The 19,969-nt window shown below is 43.6% G+C and overlaps 2 protein-coding genes across 2 annotated transcripts; both read right to left on the bottom strand.

Moving 5' to 3' along the window:
• Window positions 1-304: 304 nt before the first annotated feature.
• LOC143262263 (uncharacterized) lies at window positions 305-931 on the bottom strand. Its single transcript, XM_076528171.1, has one exon. The coding sequence runs from the start codon at window positions 929-931 to the stop codon at window positions 305-307; it is 627 nt and encodes a 208-aa protein (XP_076384286.1).
• Window positions 932-3,420: 2,489 nt separating this feature from the next.
• Window positions 3,421-11,381, bottom strand: LOC143262264 (uncharacterized). The gene is made up of 2 exons (XM_076528172.1): window positions 11,140-11,381; window positions 3,421-4,222 (listed from the first exon to the last, which is right to left on the bottom strand). Exons 1-2 carry the CDS (start codon window positions 11,379-11,381, stop codon window positions 3,421-3,423), a joined length of 1,044 nt encoding a protein of 347 aa, XP_076384287.1.
• Window positions 11,382-19,969: the final 8,588 nt, after the last annotated feature.

Genomic DNA, 19,969 nt, shown 5'->3' on the forward strand with positions numbered 1-19,969 from the left:
TAGGCCTGCAGTGCATGTGGCAGTGATAAAAAACAAAGAGACAAAGAAATTTCCGGGTCTTGCAAACGTCAAGGACGTTTTCTCTCCGTCGAACCCTTGACATCTGCAAGCGGACAGTTTTATGGTTATTACGGTCGCCGACCGTGTGCCGCTACATCACCCCCTTGCCAGTGTAAACGCTATATTATGACTATATAAAAAAAAAGAATACAAATTTTGTATCCGCTCGCGGTGTTCCTTATTATATGTGTACAGTGGGTTTTTCGTCTTATATGCTAAAGTATATACATGTGGTATCTTTAATTTAACGCGCGATGTATCGGTCTGTAAATTTAACTGTGCGGCCGGATCGTGTAGTAATCGGTGCTGAACTGTTTTTTAAGATGCTATGCGGCGCGTTAGCAATTTCGCGGTGGCTTGCTTCTTTGCTTTTCACTCTACTATCGTGCTCATCGCTTACTATATGCGCCGGTTTTAAGCGATCTATTGAGACTGTTTTCTCCTGACTGCCTACTCGTATGGTAAAATTTTTATCTCCGCGTTTCAAAACTTTGTACGGTCCGTCGTATGGAGATTGCAATGGTGATTTTACTGCATCGTGTCGGAGGAAGACGTACTCGGTTGTGCCTAGATCTTTATGGACGAATATACTTTTGTGACCGTGGTTTGTTGCTGGACGCGGTTTTAATTTTTGAATTTTGTGTCGTAGTTGGTTTACGAATTCTGAGATGTCGGTCTCTGGGTTTGACATGAAAAATTCTCCTGGAAGTCGGAGGTTGCTGCCGTAGACCATCTCTGCTGGGGTTGTTTGTATGTCTTCCTTCACTGCGGTCCTTATCCCTAATAATATAAGGGGTAAGGCTTCTGTCCAGTCGTCGGTATCGTAGCACCTTATGGCGGCTTTTAATTGCCGGTGGAGTCTTTCGACCATGCCGTTAGCTGCTGGGTTGTACGCCGTCGTTCTGATGTGCTTGGCGCCGGTTCTTCGAGTTAACTATTTGAAGAGCTGGGACTCGAATTGTCTGCCTTGGTCAGTGGTGATTTTTGCGGGTATCCCAAAACGCGCAATCCATCCGGTTACCAAGGTTCTCGCTACTGTCTCTGCGGTGATGTCTTCCATTGGGATCGCCTCTGGCCAACGGGTGAAGCGATCGACGCAGGTAAGACAGTAGCGAAATCCTTGTGAAATCGGTAGTGGCCCTACTATATCGATATGGACATGTTCGAATCTGGAGTTCGGTGGTTCGAACCTGCCTGTTGGTGATATTGTATGGCGCGTGATTTTGTTTCGTTGGCATTGGGTGCACTCTTTGGTCCATTGGGTGCAGTCTCTGTTCATTGCTGGCCACACGAAACGGTCCGCGATTAGTTTTTTTGATGGTCTTGTTCCGGGGTGTGATAGACCGTGCAAAGTTTTGAAAATTTGTCGGCGATAATTTTTGGGCACGTATGGTCGGACGGTAGGTGTGGCGATGTCGCAATATACCTCTATATCTCCTCCGGTAGCCGTTGGAAAACGTAGTTTTTTTAAATTAAGCGCCGTCTCAGCCAGTAAGAGACGTTGGAGCTCTTCATCTGACTCTTGAGCTTCGGCTATTTGTCTAATGTCTACGCATGCTGGTCTGTGTAATTCCTCTACCCGGGATAGAGCGTTCGCGACTATATTGTCTGTCCCGTTGACGTGTCGTATGTCCGTCGTGAATTGTCCTATGAAATCTAGGTGCCTGAATTGTCTAGGTGTACATTTCTCTGGCCGCTGTTTAAAAGCGTAAACCAGAGGTTTGTGGTCTGTGAATACTATGATTGCCTGTCCTTCGATTTGGTAACGGAATCGTCGCACGGCGGTGTACATTGCTAACAGTTCTCTGTCGTACGCGCTGTATTTTCGTTGTGCCGAGGAGAGGGTTTTGGTGTAAAATGCTATAGGCTGCCAGGTGTTGCTGACCCGTTGTTGTAAAACCGCACCCATTGCGTAGTCGGATGCATCTACACTAAGTGACAACTGCGCGCCAGGTACTGGATGCGCCAAGAGGGTAGCTTGCGCTAGTGCCTCCTTTACCTGTGCAAAGGCAATATCGGCGTCTTGTGTCCAGTTTACCTGCGAGTTTCCACGTGTAGGTGCACCTTTCAACAGGTCGGTCAACGGGGCTTGCAATCTTGCTGCACCTTGAATGAATCGGCGGTAGAAGTTGACCATTCCTAAGAATCGTCTCAACTCGCGTACGTTTGTGGGTTTGGGGAAACTACGGATTGCCTCTACTTTGTCTGGGTTCGGTGTCGTCCCTTTGCAATTTACCGTGTATCCCAAAAAATCTATCGTATCTTTGCCGAATGTGCATTTAGCTGGATTAATTACAACTCCGTATTCTTGTAGGCGTGTAAAAATTTGTTTAATATGATCTAAGTGTTCGGTTTCGTCCCTGGATGCTATTAATATGTCGTCTAGGTATGCATAGCAGAAATCTAAACCGCGTAAAACTTCGTTGATAAATCTCTGAAATGTCTGGGCAGAGTTCCGTAGTCCGAACGGCATCCTAACGTATTCAAAAAGACCGAATGGAGTTGTAATTGCAGTTTTCTCTATGTCTGCGGGTTCAATTGGAATTTGGTGGTATGCTTTAACCAGGTCTAATTTTGAAAAAATTGTTTTTCCGTGCAAAGCTTGGGAAAAATCTTCGATATGAGGCAACGGGTAACGGTCCGGGATTGTGCGCGTATTTAGTGCGCGATAGTCGCCGCAGGGTCGCCATCCATTGTCCTTTTTCTGGACTAAGTGAAGGGGTGAGGCCCATGGACTTTTGGATGGCCGAATCACTCCTTCTGATAAAAGGTGTTGGAATTCCTGTCTGGCGCTTTTTAACCTATCGGGGGCGAGTCTCCTCGGTTTCGCGAAAATCGGTGGTCCGTCCGTAGTCTGTATGTGGTGTGTAATGCTATGTTTTGCTGTTTTGTTTGTCTGTGGCGGGCGAGTTATTTCCACGAAGGCGGTTAGGAGTTTGATGTAGGGTGAATCGCCGACAACCGTTTTAATTGATTCTATATCGGCGGTCCCTAATATTCCGCGTGCTGTAACGTTTGTATTATTGTCTATGAGTCGCTTATTCTTAATATCTACAAGCAAGCCGAAGTTCTTTAAGAAGTCAGCACCGATTATGGGTTTCGAAATGTCCGCGATTACGAATTTCCATGTTAGGACGCGACGCAACCCGAAGTTTAGGTGCAGGACGATGTCACCATACGTCGAGATGGTTGACACGTTTGCTGCGTACAGGGTGTAGTTACTTTTCGTCGGTCGTCCTTTTATTAGGGATCGCGGGTATACACAAATATCGGCGCCGGTATCGATGAGGTACTGTACCTTCGTGTCCTTATCCATCATGAAGAGGCGGCTTGTTTTGGGATCGGCGCTCCTCGCCTCGTCTAGGGCCGATCGGTCTCGTTTCCCTGCTGGCTGACGTGTGTGCAGGGTGTTGTACATCGTGTGGCGCGGTCTCCGAATTTTCGGTGATACCAGCAGACGCCTGGCTGGGATGGGCTTCGCGTTCTGCTCCGTCTTCGCCATCCGTTTCGTGCTGGTCTGCGGTCCCGGCTTCGTCGGCTTTCCGTGGCATCGGCGGTGCGTTTCGTCAGCTCTGCTACTTGTTGCGTTAGGCGGGTCATTTGCTCACGCAGGATGTCGAATTTGGTATCGGATGATGCCACAGCCGAGCATTGTCCCGACGGGTTGAGCTCTTTTACTTTATCTGCCAGTTCCGCCATCTTGTCCAGCGGCGAGTCCATTTGCGTTGCGAGGATGGGACGCATCGATGCTGGCAGTCTATTTAAAAATAGCGTCCGCAGGAACTTGTCAGTCACGGTACTGCCGGCCAAATTCCTGATGTGACGTAGGAATTGGGATGGTGTCCGGTCTCCGATCTCTTCTCGCTCTATGAGTTGGTGGATCCTCTGCTCCTCTGATGTCGACAGCCGCCGAATTAGCTCGTCTTTTATTTTCTTGTATTTGTCGGTTTCCGGAGGGTTTCCTATTATGTCTTGCACCTCCTCCATGCATCTGTAGTCCAGATTCGACGTGATATAATAGAATTTGGTCGTGTCGGCTGTTATGCCGTTTAAGGCGAATTGTCCTTCGACTTGGGCGAACCACAACGTCGGGTTGTTGTGCCAAAAGGGCGGTATACGTATACCCACTTTGTTGATTTCGGGGGTTCCCGTCACGTTGTCGCTGTTTCCAAACATGGTTTTTTTTTGAGTTTCGTTAACTTAGAACGGATGATTCACTGTCCCTGACTGGTCCCTCGTTGCGATCACGTCGGGGTCACCAATTGTAACGCAATGTGTTCGGGGTACAACGGAAGGACACAGAGTGAAATTGCACTAGATTTTATTCGGAGATGTATATAAAATGACGCGCGGTGCTGATGGATACTAGATGGGGCGCGTTGGAATAGTTAAACGTGTAGAGGCTCGGCGTAATGCTTAGACGAGAAGAATTTCAGTTTCTTGCCGCTGTTATTTATATTATGTCCCCCAAAAAGGCCACGCCTTTTTGGGAGACTCGCTGTCTTCTTTTCCCCCGCTTAGTTTGGCGGGGGAGGCAGCCATCGTCGAACCCTCGCTGTAGGGGCGCGCTGGCCGTTCGGCCGGGTAGCGGTACGCGGCCGGCGACTTTCTCCGCGACTAGGCCTACAGTGCATGTGGTAGTGATAAAAAACAAAGAGACAAAGAAATTTCCGGGTCTGGCAAACGTCAAGGAAATTTTCTCTCCGTCGAACCCTTGACATCTGCAAGCAGACAGTTTTATGGTTATTACGGTCGCCGACCGTGTGCCGCTACAATCTGTATCTAAATTTCTGTATACACTAAAATATTGAACATCAAAATAATCTTTATAATATTTTTAATATGTGTTTTGTATAAACTTTAATTTCTGTATATTTAATTCTCAATAGTATTTGATATGTATTCCTTATATATTTTGATGTTTTTTATTTTATTTTCTATTTTACCACATTCATGCTTTTATTAGATCTTTCATACTTGCACGCTTATGTGTATGTATAGTTGGTATTCGTACATCTACTGTATACATATATACATATACATACATATACATACATATATATATATATATATATATATACCAATATCATATTTACGAGACAAGGGGGATTAATTGTTTAATTAATTTTTTCTCAAGCGTCTATTAATTACAAATTTTTCGTCAATACAAAGCACTTACTTTTACTTTTTCGTTTCATTTATGAGAAGTCATACTGAAAATATAGTTTCTGGATGAATCAAACAGATACGAGTAACTTAATTAAATCGTTACTTATCTCACATTCTTCGCAGGAAGATTATGCTAGACTCTTTAAGTAAGAAGCAAAAACAGTCGCGTAGACTAGAGTCGGGTAAGAGGGGCATCGTTCCTGACATCTACTTGTCGGTAAACATGTTACTATGTCAGATAAACAGAGTCCAAATAAACGGAGGTCTACTGTAATAGCAAAATTGTATCAAAGTAATTTAGTTATTGTCTAGTATATTAGTCTTTCTATCATCTAGAAAAAATTCAAATCATTTGATCCAGTTTCAAAGAAGTTGTAGTAGTTTCTCTCATCCTCGCATAATTTTAGTCTGTCATCACTGACGCCGTGATATTGCAATGGCCTTGTATTTTATCAATTTTCTCGCTACGCGAATACTAAGGTTCGACGGAGTCTGCGAATACGTGTGTTGCGGCACGCGCCGCTCCTCCTTTGACTCGAATTCCCGAAAGGCAATTCATAATACAATGACATAACTTTTTTTTAATTTCAACATTTTAATACTTATTTTTTAAATATATTCCTGATACTTATATGATTAAAATGACACCAAACATGATATAGTTTGGACAAATATTTCTGTTTACAATAAAATCAAAGACGACATAATTTCGATTACATTTATTTATCAAATACTTAATGTGTAATTCATTTTATTTTATTATCGTTGTAGTTATCTAAGTAAAATACATTGTTATTTTTAAAAACTCTACTTGAAAAGCTGCATTGATATCATGCATAATTAGAAGAGTACAAAATTGTATTCTACGTTAAATTGTTTTGTTGCATATCGTCCTTGGAATTGTGAAGTGTCGTGGCGAAAGGTGATGATTTTCCTCCATTCTTTAATAACACATAATGTAACAGAAAATTAATTTGTAAATAATTCATATTCAAATAGGCTGCGAATTTTTACCATTGTATGATTACGTATGTACTTACTTATCTGATGCTCTCTTGCCGAAGAGATATGATTTTAATGCCTGCACGAGATATTTTATGTAAGATGGTGTAGCTGCTATTTCAAATGTTAGTCTCTCGATTAGAATACGTAATTTCTGTTCACAATTTCCTTACTGTGAAAAATCATTTCATACGGATCTTCTTGAAGTTCTTTCGTTTCTTCATTTACGTTTCTTCTTTCTTCCTCCTGAGAGCCTAATAAAAATTGTGTGACATGTAGAACGAGGCTTGAACTTTATCACCGTATGTACTAACTTATTAAAGAAAAACAAATATAATAAACAATTCATTTTACAAGTATTGGAAGATTATCGGTGACGTCATCCAAATGCCAGCAAATCAATCTGAATAAAAGCCGTATATTGACCAGTATGTAACATTTTATAAGATATTTCAATTAATTTTATTATAACGTATAATTTTAAATTAAGTCTCGATAATATTATATACACGTAAGATTATATTTTCATTAAAAAATATTTAGTACTGCCTCTAAAACAGTGGAGCACATTTATATTAAAATTAACGTAAATAATAGAAATTTCAAATCTTTGATCCCGATGCGACACCGGTTACCATTGTCCAGTCGCTTTGAAATTTTACGCACATTATTTCTTCACGCTCAAAAATCATTTTTTACACATGTAACTAAGGAACACCCTTGTGGTTACTTTTTCTTGTACCTCTGTCCTGTTTGGCGGGGGAAATGGTCATCGTCTTACCATATTTTTCAAATGCTAATTTTGGGGATTTTACGAGGTCACGCTGACCGTGCGGCCGCTCAGTCCCGTGGCGGTACGTGGTCGGCGATGTTTTTATCAGCGAAATCCGCCGTGTACGTGAAAGTAGTAAAAGAGCAAAATCATTTCCGGACATGCGAACACTAACCCCTTCCCGTGCCATTTAGCTCGACGAAACTCGACTACCCAAGCGGTAGCCGTCAAAGCGCGCTAAACAGTCCAGACCAGACTGATGCTCGAGGACAGTCGCAATACGAGCCGAAATGTAAATACTAGTAGTAGTATTGATGAAAATACGAGAAGTAAACGCTAATCCTTTTACTTTTATAGATATCATAATTTTATTATTGTTGCGTACGGCACAAAATAATTGCCGGAGGTCGTAAGGAGACAAAATGATGTAGTCCGACGACGTGTCGCTCGCTGAGGTATGTCGGCCTCCACAGTCCACGTAAACTTGTATAAAATGTGTTGCGCACGGCGCAAAAGAATTGTTAATAATTACGATTGTTGGAGCACGGTTCCGTTCACCGTAGAAAAGTGAAGCAGGGATTCGGATGGTCGCAAGGGCGCAGAATTAAACACGTGACGTTAACGACCAAAATCTTGACAATCCAAATTGTATTGCGTTGCACTGTATTGTATCGAATTGTAACGTTTATCGAAATGTGCGGCAGTATATATAGACACCTGGCCGATGTTCAAGGGGAAGCATCGTCAGGTGTCGATGGCCGGGTCATTGCCTTCTAAGGCAAAAACGCCGCGTATACATACGGCCGAAGCGAGCGTTTGACGGTCGGGCCAACGCACGTTGATCGTGTTATTGTCTCGCCGCCTCGCCGTTTATACGAGAAAAAAGGAGCCAAACCAGCGTGGCACACGCGCGGCGATTAAGAGCGGTAACTCGGCGACGAGTTCGCGCCACGGCTGGTTGAGCTCGTCCGGGAGCGGAGCATCCCAATCCGCACCCCCCAACCATAGCTCCTGCAGCAATATTTTTACTTTGATTACTGCCGATGCCGCCCAGCCTAGCGGATCGTACAAGCGCGCGATCACCGATATCACCGCTCTCTTCGTGACCGACGGAGCGGAGTCTGGGACGACGGTGAACCCGAAGGAGTCGGAGTCCGGACTCCAATCCACCCGCAACACGGGATGGTGCTGATGAGCAGCCCCCGTGAGGTCCACCGCCGCCGACTTCTGGCTATTCGCCAACACCAGAAGGGTGTTGGCTGCCCATTTTCCTGGCTTGAAGCCCCCACGCCCTAGGAGGTGTGTGAGCTCGTCACGGCAGGCTTCTCGATGTCGGCCTTGAGGGCGAATCGCGGGACTCGCCAGCGCAACAGTACCGAGAAGATGTCTCACTGCAACTTCGGCCCGGTCAGTAAGTAATCGTTCAGCGACAGTCCGTTTGAAGTGGGGCTGGAGGCCTTGAAAACAACGCGGAAGCGCGGTGTTCCGTCCACGTTCCGCTTGACCACTGGGTGGTGCAGAGGGAACACCGCGCCATCCTGCGGTCCCTGAGGGGCCTCCTCCATATGCTCGAGGGCGTCATATTCGGCCAGAAAGTCCCGGTACGCGGTCTCCAACTGACTGTCGCCCCTGAGTCGCCGCTCGACTCCACGGAGCATGACTAGGGCACGGCCCTTTGACGAGCCGAGAGCGAGGGGTGGTTCGGTACGCAGGGGTAACCGAACCACGCATCGTCCGTCCGCCCGCCGTGAGACTGTTTTGACGAAATGTTCCTCGCACCTCGACTCGTCAGGGGAGAGAACAGATTTGGGACTCGCCTCCTCGAGCTCCCAGAACAATCGCAATTGCTGCTCCAACTGCTCGTCCGCGCGACAGTGCAGGGACGCCACGGAGGGATCGGGATCGTTCGCGGGTGTCGATGCGGCGCCCGAGACGACCCAACCGAATACCGTTTCCTGCGCGATGGGCTGGCCGGTCGTTCCGCTGCGCAGGCCGGGACCGATCACATCACCGTAACGATCGGCCCCGATTAAGAGATCTACTGGGAGATCTAAAGTCGGATCAGGGTCCGCTAAAACGAGGTCCTGCAGATGCGGGTAAATGCGAATATCGACGGTCGTCTTGGACGCGTGCCCAGTTAGTCTCCGGAGGACGAACGCGGAAAGCGGCACAGGAGCGTTCCCGCGCCCGGTCAACCGTAAGACCAGGTCGACCCGCGAAGTCACACGATCCACCGGCGCGTCCCCCGCACCCGCCACGGTGATAGCCGCGGGCCGTTTAGGAATGCGGAGGGCCTGGACGAGGGATTCGGAGACGAAGGTCGCCTCCGATCCCTGGTCCAACAAGACCCTCACCGGCCTTACCCCCCCCCCCCGGCGCGTGTCACTACCCATACTAGAGCGGTCGCGAGCAGTACGGCACTGCTCCCGCTCCAGCGTGCGACGCAGTTGTGGACCGCGGACGATGCGGAGATGTTCGTCGCTGCCTCCCGCCTGGGTTCTACCGTGGTTGACTGTGGCCCGCCAACAACCCCGGAATTCTGTTGAATCAGGGTGTGGTGCGAGCCGTTACAATCGGAGCAGCGCGACGCGGAGGGACACCATGTCGCGGGGTGTCCCGAACCGAGGCAGTTGAAACAGCAACCGCGCGCCCTAACGAAATCCCTGCGCAGGTTGAGCGCCATACCCCTGAACGCAGGGCACCGGAACAGCGGGTGGTTGTCGCCGTACTTTCGGCAACGGCTCGCCGTCGTCGTCGCCATCGCGTGGGAGCGTACCGGTGGTGGAGGTCGGCCCGGCCTACGCTCCGCGGAGGTAGCCGAGGGCTCCGGAGCCATCCTGAGCTCCGCGAAGGACCCGGCCCGATGCTCCAGGAACTCGTCGAAACTGGCGTACGTGGGTGGATCAACGGCGGCGCGGGTTTCGTGGATCCACTCCTCTCTCGACTTTGGATCGAGTTTTTCCACCGTTAGGTGGACCAGCAGGTCGTCCCAGTGGTCCACCGGCCGCCTCAAATTTCGCAGCTGGGCCTACGCCTCCTTAGTGCGACGACGCAGCAAGGCGAGAACGCTGCCGTCGCGATCGCGGGTGAGCGGCGCAAGGGCCAGGATGCTCGACAGGAGCGCACTGACGACCAGCCGCTTCCGGTCATACCTCTTGACCAAGGCCGCCCACGCGATGCCAAAGTTCGCCGCTGTCACGGAGTAGTGAGGTACTGTAGTCGCTGGACGTCGTGAAGAGTCAAGTTCTTTACGACCAGCGACTCAAACTGATCCGAGAAGCTCGGCCACTCCGTGTAGCAGCCGGCGAACCTTGGCAATGGGAGTTGCGGTAGCTGCGCCACGGGCGCGCTACAGGACTCTGATTCCCTAATCTGGCTTGCGTCAGCCAGCGGAGCAGAGCGCAGCAGAGCAGAGCAGAGCAGAGCAGTTCCCGCAACGTTATAATACTCGCCCAGAATTTGCTCCTGTAGAGAAACAAAGAGAGCTTCATTTAGATTCGTCCACACCGACAAGCATCTTGTGGCACTCGGTAAAAACTCGACGAACATCTCGCTGTTCCTCTCGCAGAACAATATAAATACTAATCAAATAAACTAAATACGCGATGTCGGACAAATATCGGATAAATTGCTTCGCTTTCGTCATCCGCCTTCCCTCTTTTAACATCCACGTTCTTCCTTTTCCATCGGTAAAATTGATGGGAAAACGTTGTTGTTTTCTTAACCCTTTGCACTCAAAGCCGTTTCAACTGTAAACCTAAAATAATTGTTCCGTCTTACAGTGTTCCCATTTTACATGACATGGTGCAAATCTAGACTTTCTTGAGATAAGAATTATTTGATGATACAAAAATTCTAGCGGTGCCTCGGAGTGCACCCCTCGAGGGTTAACTCGCAAAGGGTTAATACATACTTCCAATAACAGTTTTATCTCCGAATCTGTGTTCATCTTTGAATGTTGTTTCACTCGTTTACAAAAAGGTTTGTAAAGTTTATACGATTTTTCTCGCCGAGTCTTTGCCCGAACTGCGTCTCTAACGTGCTCGATAATTTTTCGCTCGCGTGCACACGATTCTCATGGTCGATACCAGAAGGGTTGAATTCGCTGGCGCGGCGAGCGTTGCCAGTACACTCACCTGATACTCCGTTGGGGGCCTAACACATAAAGGATCCAGGACACCCTGGTGACCGTGGTATCGAGACCGGCGAATATGAACGTGTTCACCTCGTTCCGAACGTCCTCGTCGGTGAGGGCGTCGCCGTTCTGCGACAGATCTAACAGCAAGTCCAGCAAAGTCTGGCACTTGGTAACCCTTCCTCCACGCAATGATCTGCGAACAAGATCATTGTACGTGACACACGTGGCCCTCGATGCCATTCTCCCTTTATGCACCTCGTTCGGGTTAGACGGTGAAATGAGAATATTTACTTTGTCGACGAAGCCTTGAACGACGCCCCATCTCGTTAATTTGAAGATCGGATCGAAAGACATCCAGACGTTTAGGAATCTTCTTTGGGAGATCGAGGCCAATCTGAGAAGACGACGGAATATTTCTGTCGAAGTGTAACTTGCATATTTTTCGACTGAATGTATTTTATTCAAGTTTTTTAATTAGCTTCCCCTTGGCTAGGCTCGCGGAGAGTTACGATCGAATTGCTCGAGGAATTTTAATGAATAAAGGTTACATCGCAATTCAATCGCGTTGTAATTCTGTCACATCGTGATTCAATTACATTGTAATTCGATCGCATTGCAATTCAATTACATTGTCATTCGATCACATTGTAATCTGTGATTCGGATCTCTATTCAATTCGATTCAATTACAATGCAATTCGTAATTCCAATCGCAGCACAATTGCAAAATACTGGACAATTAAATTGCATGAATCGCAAATGATGATGCAACCGAATTGAAATTCCCGAATTCAAAAATAATAAATTAATAAGTAAGACTTCGAAAACATTGAGACATTAAAGTCGCGTTCGGTCCAGTATCGAAGAAGTTAATTGCGTTTTGAAAGATGTTCGAATCCTTTTCGCCAGCGGTTGAGAAAAATGTATTAAGAAATAATATACAGTTTTAATAATAATATTAGGTGAAATTATAATATATTCTTTGGAAGACGAGAAAATTTACTTACGTATCGACAACCTGTACGTATTCGTCCTTTAAATCCGTTTGCGCGTTGATGTGGCATCCTATGGAGCTATGTGTAAAAATAGTGTACGCGACCGTTAATTGCAATTACGCAATAATATATCTGTTAATAAATATGTAATTTTACATATAGCGCAGTCGCACGGGAACGTACGTAATTTTATATTTCTTATCTTCTCAATCATTTAATCCTTCGCGTTCGACCGGTGACTTGCCACTCAAAATTATATTAATATATTAATTGTTATTATAATAATCATAGTAATTATAATAACAATATTATAATACTATGATCATATAATAATATAATACGTTCCAACATAATTTTAACGTTATAATAATCGCAATAATGATATAATAATATCTGAATAATGGTCCGAAAAAATGATTGCACAACGAAATATTTGATTTCGCGCGGAACGACACAACAACAGAGTGACGTAACGGGGGTTAGTTTTTTATTGCGCGAATTGCGCGGCGTTTCGGTTTCGACTTGTTTCAAAGGAGAATAGTAACAGTTGTATTTTTTGTGCCGACTCGCGGTCGTCTCTATACTCTAATAAATCGGGGCGCGGCTGTAATACGTCACGAGGATGTCGAAAACAATACGTCAAACTCTAAGTTAATTACGCATCTATAAACCGCACTTAAATTATACAAAATGAAAATCCTACAAATCGGAGAAATTATTGAAACATTCATTCTATATTATATTCACAGTTAAAATGTCTTCCGATATGAAACCGGTTGACATATTACTTGAAAAATGATTGCACAACGCAATGTTCGACTTCGCGTGGAACGACGCAGCAACAGGGTAGTGAGGATACAACGGGGTCTGTTTTCTCATTCGACGGGTACGCAAGCAAATTGCGCAGTGTTTCTGGTTTCGACCTGCTTCAAGGGAGAATAGTAACAGTTGTATTTTTTGTGCCGACTCGCGGTCGCCTGTATACCCTAATAAATCGGGGCGCGGCTGTAAATACTGTCGAACGGGTGGGGCGACGCGACCGCTAGTCCGACATTCGCGAAGTCATTTGCTCAGCAGCCTCGGTTCGCGAAGGGTGGGTCCGCGGACCGCGATCGCGTGCTCCGCCATTCCTCGAATCATTTGCTCGGCGATTTCGAATCGAAAGGAGTTGGTCCGCGATATTCTCGGTCACCTTATCCTCCGGCATTCTCGGCGTTAGCTAAATTCTATTCTCCGGTTATTTCGTGATATTTATTATATATTATTTTGGAATATCATCCGCTGAAATATTTAATTGGCACATCGGCTCGCCGGGATAATCGGCGCTTGAACGCGCTTCATCTCGCCCGAGGTCACGCTTAATTTCGCTTGAAATTGCGTTCGATCATCCGGCTTGAGATCGCGCCTGATCTCTCCGTTGAGATCGCGCTTGAGATCGTGCTTGATCGTACTTGATCGCGCTTGATCGCGCTCGCTGCCGCGATTTTCACGTCGCAGATTCATCGTTCTATTTATGTATTCGACCGTGGGCCTCGGTTACACCGTATTCGGGTGGGTTTTTGGCTGACCATTGCATCATTTTCCTCGAAATCCAAGGACGACAAAATCAATCGCGACAACAAAGACTGCTACGTGGTACGTCGCAGCTCTTTGCTTATTCATTTTAATCGGTTTTCGCATTGCGATCGAATTTAACCGAATTTTGTATTGCTGTTGCAGATCTGAAGAAGATGGCTGCTGCAAATGACTGCTGCAAATTGCTACTGCAAATAACTGCTGAGATCGAGAGGCAACGTGTCGGGCTTCGTCGAGGAGGCAGGTTTGTTAGCATAATTTTCAATTATTTCAATTATTCAATTAAAATTGAATAATTATTTCGTGAACGCTGACGGACGGTATTTTAATATGTCTCTGCTTTTTTTTTTGTTCCAGGACTCTAACGTAGCGCTCTCCTCCCAACAAGTAGTGAGTTAATGTTCAGAATTTTCCTTTTTTTATTACGTAGATAACGTAGACAATTTTGACGAGTACAATGACCAAAGGATTGCCCTGCAATCCTTTGAGTGGTAATCAGTCTCCTAGGTAGGTAGGGTCTTTTCGCACGTCGCGATTTCCTTGGATTGTTACATATTGTAAATATTAGAGCTATTTATCCTTACTTCAGAATGACTGAAGAATATTTACTAATTTTTCGAATTCAAAATAATAAGTAATTTAACCGTGACGGCCGTTTTAATTTTCTAGTGTGCATGACACCTCGTGTGTAAGATACGAAATTTTTAAGCAAGGTGTACAGTGAAGTTTAACAAGGTACGTAAATGATATTTTAATTTAAATAATACCGTTTCCGAACACAGTTCAACGAATGATTCGCAAAGCTAATTTAATAATAAATATTCGCGTTAAAAGGCGTATGTAATTTGTATATGAAGAATATAATTAATAAAAAACTCACCCATTTAGTTGTAAATCCACTTCATGCACGGAAATGGGTGCAGGAGGATAGTGCATTGACCTCGTACAATTTTTGATGAACTGCGCAGCTGATCTGTAGCCGACGGTGACGAAGAGAAGAATGTCTCCGGGCAGGCAATTTCAACGTTTACTTTCACTACATGGTCACTAAACACTGATCACTTATCAATAATATTTATGGACGTACTTTCCGGGGTTAATATGTATGGCCCTGAAAAGAGCCGATTGTTTTATGCGACGCGATCGAAAAAAATTCGTGTCTTCTCTTTTCTATTATCGATTTGTATCCCTTCTTGTATTTCGTATATCAGTGGAGCTTCCGAATATGGCAAATTGCGTGCTGTCTATAGACCATTTTGTGCAGAAAGTATTTCGGGCAATAATAACATTGATAAGTTAGCGGTTCCTTGAACTGCGGTTCCGCTAGGGTTCTGTGCCCTGTTCTTGGCGCCAAGCGTAAATATTGCAGAGATTCTTGTGCGGTCGAATTCGAAGATGGACTCGCAGTCGAACTTACAGTCGAACTCGAACTCGCAATCGAATTCGCAATTGGACTCGAAATCAATCTGGCAATCGAACTGGCAGACAAACTCGGAATGGAACTCGCAATCGTCCTCGCAACAGTCCTCGCAACCCTACTCGATTGTCTCTGTCTTCTTGACGACGGGTGTTTGCCGATCGTGTAGCTTTTCGATCTCTTTACAAGAAACCGTACTGCGAGCTGTTCATGTATTTCGTCCATCGCAGCGGACGCCTCGTTATTCGCTCCATTTCTCGATCTCTGTAACGAAAAGCGAATATTTCGTTCTTATTACATATATATATTATTTTGTAAATTTGTATATTGGTTCGGTTGATCGCCAAATTACTTAATTGTATTTGTGAGAATAATTTAATGGATTTGAAAATTATTTCATCTATTGGTTAAATACGGTAACAGAGAATGCATTATATTAATACAGTTAGTCGTTAAATAATTTATCGAGCCTGTATTTTAATTTTGTTTATCTCCAAATTATTAGATGAGTCTATTAACCATATCATTCTTTGAATGACCTCATGAATTTGTTATTAATTCTGTTGATCCTAATGCATTCTCTGACGTTAGTCATTTAAGATTCTATAAAAAATGGCAATCAATTTTATAAACCAGTTACAATATACAAATTTGGACAACATAATTGTATGATCCTGAAACTACGGCGAACTTGCGAAATTAAAAGGTCAAAAATTAATTACCTCATTCGAAGGAGCGCAATCCTTGGCAAGATCGGTAATAGAGCGAATCATCGTAAAAATCACTGTAAGAATTCCTTCTAGTTGCACGGAAACTGTCACTTCGAAGACACTATAGCAATTCCTTCTAGCTATACTAGCTGTTCAGACTCGTCGACGCAACGCAGATTTTCTGTGGCAAGCAGGATCAAAATGAGAGGTAGAAGACGAAGCAAGTTGCTTTTATAAAAATCTGAAGCTACTGCGTTAGAATCTCGTTTCAGTTAGCCAATGGCAGGCCATCAGGTGGACCCAACCGTCCCTTTTATCCCCCCTTAATACGTTGAGCGCCACGTCAGCCATCGGTGGCTGACACTAGACTTTCCGTTTAGGCCGCGTCAACCACCACTGGCTGACATCGTGTAACATGATATAGAACTATAAAATTTACACTGTTTTATGTATTTACAGAAAAATTATTTCAAATTTACATAATTTTGACTCATTACAGGATTAATGGATTTCATTCAAACACGGTAAACATAATAACCGATCTCCTTTACGGGTATTACAAAATGTGACACCTCGCTTAGTCTTTCTCCTGGCCATTACTCTACCATCTTTTGTTACATTTTTATCATAACATAATTAACAATATTTTCGTACTACAGAGCCTTTTCCCGGTTTTCTTTGGAGTTTGTGTTGTTGTTTTTTAGACCGTCTTTCACACACACTCTCGGACTGGCATTTTGACGCTTAGGGTTAAAGAAAATTTTTGTCTGCACAGGACCAAGTACTGCAATGAACTGGTTTGTCGTAAAAGTAATGCCGGCCACGAATCCATTTCGATAAAATCTTATCTAGCGGGTCAAACGGTAAAGAGAACAAAACAGGCTTGGCGTCCAACGTGTTGAATGAATGCTTATAAGGATCACGTTCTTAACGTAAACTATCTTCTACTGCGATAAGAAACATTGGCTCTACAATTTCAGCGCTTTTAAGCGGCGCGCGTGGCCTGGCGGGGACTTCCTTAAAAATCAGCGTGGCGCTCAAATTGTTAAACGACAACTACGGGCATAGCCCGTAGTACGCTGATCGGGCCAGAAGTGAATATTACGGGCATAGCCCGTAGTACGATGATCGGGCCAAATATAAATATTAGCGGCGGCGCCCTTTTAAAATTAAAAATATTTGATAAGTAATTACAGCCTGATGCAATAATTGTGGTAGATGCAAGTACTACAAAAAGTTTATTTACACGAAAATCAGTAATACAAAATTAATAATCTGCAATAGTGTGAGACAATTCGAATCATTCTGGTAGATGTAAGGGAACTTTTCACTTCTTACACTCCCACGTTGTTTCTATACGTTTTTTATTTTTTTGGCAAACCCTACAAGGTTTTGACGGCCTTAATTTTGATGCTGCTGGGTCAATATGTTTTGGAGAATGAGCCCAATACTTCGAGTGCAGTCTTTCTGGCATATCTCCGGAAGATAATTGTCCTCGTTCTCTATAATTCGGTTTTGGCATATTCTTCAATAGTGATTCGGCTATGTTGATCCTATAGTCAACGTAACATTGTTTCCACCCGTTATTTATTTCGTTGCATAAAATGTAGGAATTAATTAGACCAGCAGATAAAAATATTTTTTTACTTCCTTTCATGTATTTCCTCACTACTGGAAAGCTTGCTAATATTTGGTCTTGGAGATCAATTCCATTCATTCCCTTGTTGTACTCTGTAATACAATGTGGTTTTGGAGTACGATTGGATCCTTGTGTAGTCATTTCGATGAGTCAGCCTTTTATGACGGGTTAAATTGCCTATAAGATAAGCGCCCCTACAATTTCATGAGCGATTCATCAATAGCATTGTCTTCTCTTTCATTATATATACTTCTTTAAAGTTTTTGTTCAAATAATTGATCACAGGTTTAATCTTGCTCAATTTATCTGTATTGACAAACAGATTATTGTTTGCGAAATGCAAACACCTTGTAATTTGCAGATATCTTTTCAAAGGCATTTCATCGGCCTTTCAATAACAGCCCTCTTCGACCAATTCATTTGTTTTTCTGGTTTTTTTACCTGTGCAGTTATTATGGACAATGCAAAATATCTTTTGATTTCGTTAGAATCTACAGGAAATCAAGTGTCGTCGATTTCTCCTGTTCTGCATGGATTCACTCGTATTTGATCTGCATACCGGTTAGTTTCGGTTACAATATTTTGCCAGAATATGTCATCAAATAAATATTAGATTAAATATATCTAATTCTCTTCTACTTCCTCCTAAGTCAGAGTGAGGCTGCCTCTCTTAGGCTAGCAGTCATCGAATAGTCTCAGATTTTTGGACTATTTCTTATTCCTCTCCAAAGCCAGGGCTCTGGTAGTTGATCGTCGTCAGAAGTATCATCGATATCTAATCGCATGCATTTTCTTCGAACAGAACATATATTGTCACTACTGTCACTTTCGTTAGCAAAATTATTAGCACAAATCTCACTGCTCTCATCACGAAATCTTTTTCTTGAAAACATCTTGTGGGGATGCTTCTCTAGAATTTATGAAGATAAATTTCGATGTGCGAATGTGATCAAGAATAACTTGAAACTGATCACGATACGAAGAGATAATAAGAACGCATCACGAACCTTGTCTGTGCTATTTGTGATGGGGCAAATTACCAACCGCGACCGTCGTACCACGAGCGATGCCCGTAATATTTACGATTGGCCCGATCAGCGTATTGTACAAGTCGTGCGAATGGCTCGAAGGCTGCGCGAGCTTGTTTACGTTTCCGGCCCGAAATTCTCGAACGTAAATCGCAGATTTAAGAGGTTAAGCAGCAAAAGTCAGGGGCTGAGACTAGACATATTTCCGCAAACCCAATCAGGTAGCCGCTTTCACAATTTCCCCTGCAGACTGAACGCGTGAAGTTCATTTTCAATGCAACATCTCACATTACATTGGAATAGTAGATTTTTTTGCAAAATAAACATATTTTTCATCGATGGCAAGTATTAGGAGACGAATAAAGAAGTTCTATTTTAAAAAACTGAAGTTGATACTCTTTCAATTTCTATAGTATTTATAGAAAGCATTGAAATATGTTTTGTTTTGAGATTAAATGAAAACTTTATTTGATTACGATTGATATGTTTTTATAATTTGATGTCTAAGGAAAGTAATTTCCATTATATATATATATGTACAGGGCGTTCCACAATTATTTTAACAGCAGAAAATGAGGGATAGCTAAGGTCATTTGAAGTAACTTTTTCCTTTGCGAAAATACAATCCGCGGCTTTGTTTACGAGTTATTAACGATAAACACTGACCAATGAGAGGTGAAGTGCTGCTTTCGCATCAATGAACAAGTCACGGTGCGTGAACTTCCGAATTTAATTTTATTACATTACAGTGATAATTTTAAGAAGAACGCTATTTATTCTTACTTCAGAATGTCTGAAGAATATTTACTAATTTTTCGAATTCAAAGTAATAAGTAATTTAACCGTGACGGCCGTTTTAATTTTCTAGTGTGCATGACACCTCGTGTGTAAGATACGAAATTTTTAAGCAAGGTGTACAGTGAAGTTTATCAAGGTACGTAAATGATATTTTAATTTAAATAATACCGTTTCCGAACACAGTTCAACGAATGATTCGCAAAGCTAATTTAATAATAAATATTCGCGTTAAAAGGCGTATGTAATTTGTATATGAAGAATATAATTAATAAAAAACTCACCCATTTAGTTGTAAATCCACTTCATGCACGGAAATGGGTGCAGGAGGATAGTGCATTGACCTCGTACAATTTTTGATGAACTGCGCAGCTGATCTGTAGCCGACGGTGACGAAGAGAAGAATGTCTCCGGGCAGGCAATTTCAACGTTTACTTTCACTACATGGTCACTAAACACTGATCACTTATCAATAATATTTATGGACGTACTTTCCGGGGTTAATATGTATGGCCCTGAAAAGAGCCGATTGTTTTATGCGACGCGATCGAAAAAAATTCGTGTCTTCTCTTTTCTATTATCGATTTGTATCCCTTCTTGTATTTCGTATATCAGTGGAGCTTCCGAATATGGCAAATTGCGTGCTGTCTATAGACCATTTTGTGCAGAA

This window comes from Megalopta genalis, unplaced genomic scaffold, assembly GCF_051020955.1.
Source record: "Megalopta genalis isolate 19385.01 unplaced genomic scaffold, iyMegGena1_principal scaffold0105, whole genome shotgun sequence".
Lineage (NCBI taxonomy): Eukaryota > Metazoa > Arthropoda > Insecta > Hymenoptera > Halictidae > Megalopta > Megalopta genalis.